This window comes from Ursus maritimus, unplaced genomic scaffold (assembly GCF_017311325.1).
Source record: "Ursus maritimus isolate PB19 unplaced genomic scaffold, ASM1731132v1 scaffold_13, whole genome shotgun sequence".
In the NCBI taxonomy this organism is placed as follows: Eukaryota; Metazoa; Chordata; class Mammalia; order Carnivora; family Ursidae; genus Ursus; species Ursus maritimus.
In genome coordinates this window covers 30,887,074-30,895,100 of record NW_024423675.1, presented here as the reverse complement: position 1 = coordinate 30,895,100, position 8,027 = coordinate 30,887,074, and the positions used below count along the sequence as shown (strand labels likewise).

Sequence of the window (8,027 nt, the reverse complement as noted above, 5' to 3'; positions counted from 1 at the left end):
AGGTATACAACACAATTCAATATTTGTATATATTTTGAAATGCTTATCACAATAAGTCTAGTTGACATTTCTTACCATACTAGTTTTTTTTTCTTGTGATGAGAACATTTAAGATCTCTCTTAGCAACTCTCAAATATATAATATAGTATTAGTAACTACGGTCACCATACTGTACATTTCATTCCCATGACATTTCTTTTATACCTGGAAGTTTGTACCTTTTGACTACTTCATGCATCTGGCCCACCCCCTACCCTGTGCTTCTGACAACTACCAGTCTATTCTGTGTATCTATGAGTTTGGTAGTTTGTTTGTTTTCAGATTGTACATGCACTTTACATATAAGTGAAATCATACGGTATTTATCTTTCTTTGTCTGACTTATTTCACTTAGTATAACGCCTTCAAGGTCCATCCATGTTGTCGCAAATGGCAAGGTTTTCTTCTCTTTTATGGCTGAATAATATTCCATTGTATTTACATACCACATTTTCTTTATTCAGTCATGCATTGTTAGACACTTGCTTCTGTGTCTTGGCTATCTTTAAAAATGCTGTGTAGAAAATGAGAGTGGATATATCTTTTTGAGTTAGTGTTTTTGTCTTCCTTGGGGTAAATATCTAGAAGTGAAATTGCTGAATCATATGACAGTTCTATTTTAATTTTTTAAGGAATCTCCATAACTGTTTTCCATACTGGCTGCACCAGTTTTAGCCCTTACCTCTCATGGCAGGTGAGCACAACATTTTCCTTGTTTTGTTTATCCTTCCTTGGAACACTAGTTATTTCTTGTCTTCTTTTTCCCCTTGTCTTTTGATAATAGCCATTCTGACAGTGATATCTCATTGTGGTTTTGATTTGCATTCAGTGATGATTAGTGATGCCAAGTACCTTTTCACGTACCTGTTTGCCATTTGTATATCTTCTTTGGAAAAATACCTATTCATATCCTCTGTCCATTTCTTAATGGAATTGTTTGCGTTTTTGTTTTTTAGTTTTTGATAAAACTAAAAACTCATACATTATGTGAGTTCTTTGAATATTTTGGGTATTAACCCCTTATTGTATATATGATTTGCAAATATTTTCTCCTATTCAGAATGTTGCCTTTTCATTTTGTTGATGTTTGCTGTGCAGAAGCCTTTTAGTTTGTTGTGGTCTCACTTGTTTATTTTTTGCTTTTGTTACCTTTGCCTTCAGAGTCAGATCCAAAAAAATCATCATGAAGAATGATGTCGAGGAACTCACTGCCTGGTTTCTGTTAGGAGTTTTATGGTTTCAGGTCTTATGTTCAAGTCTTTAATCCATTTTGAGTTAGTTTTTGTGTATGGTGTAAGATCCACGTTCTTTCTTGTTTCATTCTTTTTTTTTTCATTTTTGTTTTGCATGTGGCTGTCCAGTTTTCCCAGCACCATTTATTGAAGAGACTGTCCTTACCCCCATCATATATTCTTGGCTGTTTTGTCATAAATTAATTGATAATATATGTATGGGTTTATTTCTGGGTTCTATTATGTTCCATTGATCTATATGTCTGTTTTTATGCCTATACTATAATGTTTTAATTACTATAGCTTTGTAATATAGTTTGAAATCAGGATGCGTGATGCCTCCAGCTTTGTTCTTTCTCAAGATTGCTTTGGCTATTTGAGGCCTTTTTAATTTTGCTTTTAAAGAAATGAAACAAGGAAAAAAGATAACCGTGGAGTTGTCCACTGAATTCTTCTCAAGTAGAGAAAAACCTTTGTTTAGAAATGAACTCAAATGGGCGTCTATGTTAAATAATATAAGGCCCTTGTTGATTTGCTTGTCTTATTTGATGTGGGACAAATAAATAACTAAACTACCCTAAGAAATAAACAGGTATTTAGAGTTAGATGAGTAGTTAGATTGGAGGATAAAGGAAGTACTCAAGGGTATAATCCAGCAAAGGAAAATAATACAAATCTAAAAGAGAAAAAGATGAAAGAAATAAGAAACAGTGCTGAGCAAAGGGATTGGTAGAATGTGTCAAGTTAAAAGGAGTAATGGTGGTTTCTTCCTTTCTGCTGTAAGCTTGAGTGGCTGGTGTTGAGATGGGCAAGTTCATGAAACCCAGGAAGGCAGTGCTGGTCCTGGCCAGACACTACTCCAGATGCAAAGTGATCATTATGAAGAACATTGATGATGGCACTTCAAACCATCCCTACAGTCATGCTCTGGTGGCTGGAATTGACTGCTATCCCTGCAAAATGACAGCTGCCATGGACAAGAAGAAAATTGCCAAGAGGTCAAAGATCAAGTCTTTTGTGAAAATTTATAACTACAGTCACCTCATGCCCACAGGATACTCTATGGATATCCTTTTGGACAAAACTGTTGTCAACAAGGATGTCTTCAGAGACCCTGCTCTTAAACGCAAGGCCTAATGAGAGACCACAGTCAAGTTCAAGGAGAGAGGTACAAGACCAGCCAGAACAGGTGGTTCTTCCAGAAGCTGCAGTTTTAGATCTGTTTGTTTCAGTCATCAAAAATACCAAAACAATAAAAGTAAAAAATAAAATAAATAAAATGAATATTGGTACCTAATAAAAAAGTTACTATATAAATTTAAAGAGAAAATTAATATATTTGAGTCACAGGGAGGGTGGTAGGGGACAAGTTTGGAGAAATAAGTTCTCTCTGTGGAAAAAACCAAAATCTTAGATTGGATTTAAAAATATTTAAAAAGGGGGTGCCTGGGTGGCTCAGTTGGTTAAGTGCCTGACTCTTAATTTCAGCTCAGGTCTTGATCTCATGGTTGTGAGTTCAAGCCCCATGTTGGGGGAACTTAAGAAAAGAAAAATATCCAATAAACTCACACTAAATAGACTAAATAATAAATAAAAAACAAAACTAGAGAGATATTGTATAGTACACTTAAGAAGCTTGATGTAATATACAGTATGTATATAAATATATACAATAAACAGTAAATACACTATTTTTTCAAAGACACATGGAGTAGTCTTTGAATGTGTTAGACTAAAAAGATAATTTAAGAAGTTCTGAGGAGAAAAAGAAAGATTTTGTACAGATCACATTCTCTGACAACAATGCAATAAAAAATGATAAATAAAAGTAGCAACATTTTTCTAGATATGGCCTCTAAGGTAAGGGAAATCCATTTGTCTGCTGATGGACACTTAGGAAACTGGACTACTTTCTAACACCATACACAGAAATAAACTCAAATAGAATTAAAGACCTAAACGTGAGACCTGAAACCATAAAAATCCTAGAAGACTGCACAGGCGTGATTTCTCTGACATCAGCTATAGCAACATTGTTGTAGATATGGCTCCTAAGCCAAGGGAAATGAAAGCAAAAATAAACTATTGGGACTACCTCAAAATAAAAAGCTTTTGCACATAAAGGAAACCATCAACAAAACAAAAAGAAAACCTGCTAAATGGGAGAAGATATTTGCAAATGATACATCCAATAAAGGGTTAATACCAAAATATATAAAGAACTTATACAACACCAAAAAACCCAACAATCCAATTAAAAAATGGGTGGAGGACCTGAATAGACATTTTTCCAAAGACATCCAAATGGCTGACAGACAGATGAAAAGATGTTCAACATCACTCATCATTAGGGAAATGCAAACCAAAACCGCAATGATAGATCATCTAGAATGATGGCTAAATTCAAAATTACAAGAAATAACAAGTGTTGACAAGGATGTGGAGAAAAGGGAGCCCTCATGCACTGTTGGTGGGAATGTAAATCGGTACAGACACTCTAGAAAACAGTATGGAGTTTCCTCAAAAAATTAAAAATAGAAGTACTATGCTAATAATTCCACTACTGGGTATTTTCCCAAAGAAAATGAAAACACTAATTTGAAAAGATATATACACCTCTGTGTTTATTGTAGCATTATTTACAGTAGCCAAGATATAAAAGCAACCTAAATGTTCTCATGAATAAAGAAAATGTGATATGTATACATATACACATGATGGAATATTATGCAGCCATAAAAAGGATGAGATTATGCCATTTGAAAACAACGTAGAGAGTAGAGGGTATTATGCTGAGTGAAATAAGTGAGACTGAGAAAGACAAATACCATATGATTCCACCCATAAATGAAATCTAAATAAAAGGAATAAATAAAAAGCAGACTCAAACTGGTGGTTGCCAGGGAGGAGGGGTGTTGGTCTTGGGCAAAACAAGTAAAGGACGGAAGGAGATATAGGCCTTCAGTTATGGAATGAGTAAGTCATGGGAATAAAAGGCACAGCATAAGGAATACAATGAATGATATTTTAATAGTGATATAAGATGGCAGATGGTAGCTACACTTGGGGTGAAGATAGCATCATGTATAAACCTGTCAAATCACTAAGTTGGTCACTGAAACTAATGTAACATTGTATGTCAACTATACTCAAATAAAAAAATTAAAAAATTAAAGTTCAAACCTGCCACTAGCAATTTAAAAATTAGAAACACTATTTACAAACTATTTTAAAGTAAATAATAATGAATGTGGCCAAAATGGTTCTCGATTGAAATTTTATAACTCTAAATGCTCAAAGGTAAAGACTTTTTAAAAAATATTTTATTTATTTATTTGACAGAGAGAGACAGCGAGAGAGAGAGAACACAAGCAAGGGGAGTGTGAGGCTCGGCGGGAAGCTTGATGGCGGGGCTCGATCCCAGGACCCTGGGATCATGACCTGAGCCGAAGGCAGATGCTTAACAGCTGACAGGAGCCCCTCAAAGGTAAATAATTTAATCCTCTAGAAAAATAACAATTAAATATATATAATAGTAAATTAAAAGTAGAAGTCATTAATAAATAAGTAAACATTAATAAATTAGAAAATCAGAGAAATTAGGTTTGCTCAATAACGAATGTATGCTTTCAAAAAGATCAGTGAAAGAGAAAAAAAGAATCACTTTTGTAAGTCTATTTAATCAAAGAAAGGAGATTATGGAAATTAACATAAATAAGAATATCATAGTAATATGAGGAATATTAAAAGTATCACCTGACTCCTTGCTGCCCATAATAAAAAGCTAGATGGAGAGAAAATATAAGAAACAAATGATTTAATAAAAAGGTGCCAAGTCTTGTAAATTAAAAAATAAATATATAAAACTGATTTCTTTTTCTCAGCATCTTCAAATAGTGAATGGTTCCAAAATTAAGAAATGGGCTTCTGTTCAAAGATCAAATTCAAAGCACCAAAGAGAAAACATGTCGTAAGACAAAGCTTTTGTGAAGACCCCAACAAGATTTGAGATACTATCTTACAGATCCTTTCAAATAGGTACAAGGTCCTGTAAGTGCCTTAAGGAAACACCTTGCACACCCTCTCTGGTAAAACATTAGGGCTTTTGAGTGTTAGAGATGTTGTTCTTCCTGCAGGCTCACAGAGATCCCTGAAAGAGATTATTTATTTCAAAGAGATTGTGAGTGGATTATACTGGAGTCCATTACAAACGTACACACAAAAACCTGTGAAGGTTTTTTTTAAAGAATTATGCCAGCTTAGACTGAAAGGAACAGGGAGAATACAAAGGGGGAAAACTTTGGGTTCCTTAACTTCCATGGGGAGGAAATCCACCTAAAACTTTATTCTACTGCATATATGGGCTAAATTTAATGGAAAAGAAAGGGTAAATACAAAAGCCTTGATGGCAAAGCCAAGAGCCACAGTAAGTAACTCCCAGACAGTAGGACTGAGCTCTAGTCAGGGAACTGACAATATGTGCAGGCTGAATTTCGGAATTGCTATGAATCATTGATTCCTGTGAGTCTCACACTTTTGTCCTTTTTGAGTGGAAGTGTCACTAATGATTATCTTATGCCTATCTTACAATTACATGTTGATATGAGGGTAGGGTAGACTATTTGTCTCTTTGTTTCAAAAATCCTTAATTGAGTGGAAGTGTACTTAAGGAGTTGTACCTGAGGAACTATATCTGAACATCATTCATTACTTCAGCTTGATTTACTTGACAAGACTCTGGATTGTGAGCTTGTTGTAATGAGATGATGTTTCTGGATCTTGGGAAAAGGGATGAGTTATTTTTTCTGTGTGGTAGGGATGTAAACTGTGGCTATAGAGTGTATGTGGCAAGTTGTATTTTCTCCAAATGGGCACATGTATTATGTATCATATATTATATCATATTATATTATAATACACTACATTGTAAAGAGATGTGATATTACATTATATTCTGTTATACTGTGATGTGATGTTATATTATATCCTATCACACAAGACCTTCTGATGGAGTGATATTGATATTCTTCTCATCAAGACTGAGGAGGAGGGGTCTACATTATTACCCGTTGAATCTGGGTAGGTCTGTGACTATGGTTGAAGTGACACTATGTGACTTCCATGGTCATGTCATAAAGTATGATAAGGCTTCTTCATAGTTCCTGTTGGAATACTTACTTTTGTACTACCATGCTGTGAACAAGCCCAGGCCACAGGGTGAGAAAGGAGAAATAATACCCTACTGACAAAAATATGAGGAGAAAAATGAATTGTTTTTGTGAAGAACGTTTAGAAGGTAGACCAAACATAGAATATGTAGGGGACGATGTCATAAAGAAAGAATATATGGTAGGTGACATTTCTAAGCAGTTATAGGATTTCAATATCATGAATAGGAATAATTGGTTCAATAAATACATTTGAATTTATGGGGCGCCTGGATGGCTCAGTTGATTAAGTGACTGCCTTCGGCTCAGGTCATAATCCTGAAGTCCCAGGATCAGGATCGAGTCCTGCATCAGGCTCCCTGCTCAGTGGGTGTCTGCTTCTTTTCTGACCCTCCCCCCTTTCATGCTCTCTCTCTCTCTCAAATAAATAAATAAAACCTTTAATAAAAAAATAAATATACTTGAATTCAATTATTCAATGGTAATTCAAATTACACAGCCCAAGACCAGAGGCTTATAGTTGTTTTCTTACAGGGTAGGTAACAGAATCATTTTCCTCTCCCTCTAAATTGAGTCTCTATCTTGAGCCTCTTCAGAACGTTTTTTTTCCCAGCTTACACCATCTATTTTTTCCTTAGTGCTGACACGACCCCCCAATAAGCCCACAAGTTGATGAAAGGATGAATCAACCTCTCTAGAACATTGACAGGTGCTCTCCTAGGTGCTAGGATTACACACTTTCGCCAATGATTATTATCCACCCATGAGAAACCGCATTTCAGTAGACTGCATCGACATATCCTATTCTTTCAGTTGAATCTATTTTGGGTATTTTGTCTTTTTCTGGATTGATTTTTTATCTCTTTCAATTCTTTTCTTAACATTATTTCAGCAATTCATGACAACACAGTTTTCTTACCCAAAACCCCCCCAAAAATCTCTTAAGAGGGACAGGCAAAGATTTCTTCTAAATCAACTTTATAAACTTATGCAAAGATTTTTCACTTCCCTCCACACAAATGTACTTAGCTATTGCATGGTAAATACCTTATGTGTTTTATATTTTCATACAAATGAAATCCCTGTGTAAAAAATATCTATTTCAATAAATAAATCTTTAAAAAAAAGGGGGGGGCCTGGGAGGCTCAGTCGATTAAGTGACAGACAGGTGATTTTGGCTCAGGTCATGATCTCATGGGTCATGGGATTGAGCCCGCCTCAGGCTTCATGCTCAGCAAGGAGTCTGCTTGGGATTCTCTCTCTCCCTCTCCCCGTCCCCCCACATGAATGCACAGATTCTCTCTCTCTTTCTCTATCTAAAATAAGTAAATAAATATTTAAAAAATAAAATATCTATTTCATTATAGCTATAAATAAGTAAATTAATGATGTAATCCTTAAGGTTTATTAAAAATAATTCTTACTACATACCATAAGAAGTGAAAATGTCACTGCAAAAAAACTCAGATTATAAGATTTTAACCTTATGCTGATTAAACTCTGTATATTAGTGAAATACTTCTATTTTAACCCATTTCATATTAAAATGGTCAAGAAATAGAAAACCCAGATATAAGGGAAATGCTT

At 34.8% G+C, this 8,027-nt stretch overlaps 1 protein-coding gene across 1 annotated transcript; it reads left to right on the top strand.

The window, feature by feature from the left end:
- The first annotated feature begins 2,076 nt into the window (after positions 1 to 2,076).
- On the top strand, positions 2,077 to 2,409 carry LOC103663446 (60S ribosomal protein L27-like). Its single transcript, XM_040627506.1, has one exon. The coding sequence runs from the start codon at positions 2,077 to 2,079 to the stop codon at positions 2,407 to 2,409; it is 333 nt and encodes a 110-aa protein (XP_040483440.1).
- Positions 2,410 to 8,027: the final 5,618 nt, after the last annotated feature.

Excerpts from the sequence above, each read along its gene's own strand:
- LOC103663446 (XM_040627506.1), top strand. The coding sequence starts at position 2,077 with ATGGGCAAGTTCATGAAACCCAGGAAGGCAGTGCTGGTCCTGGCCAGA.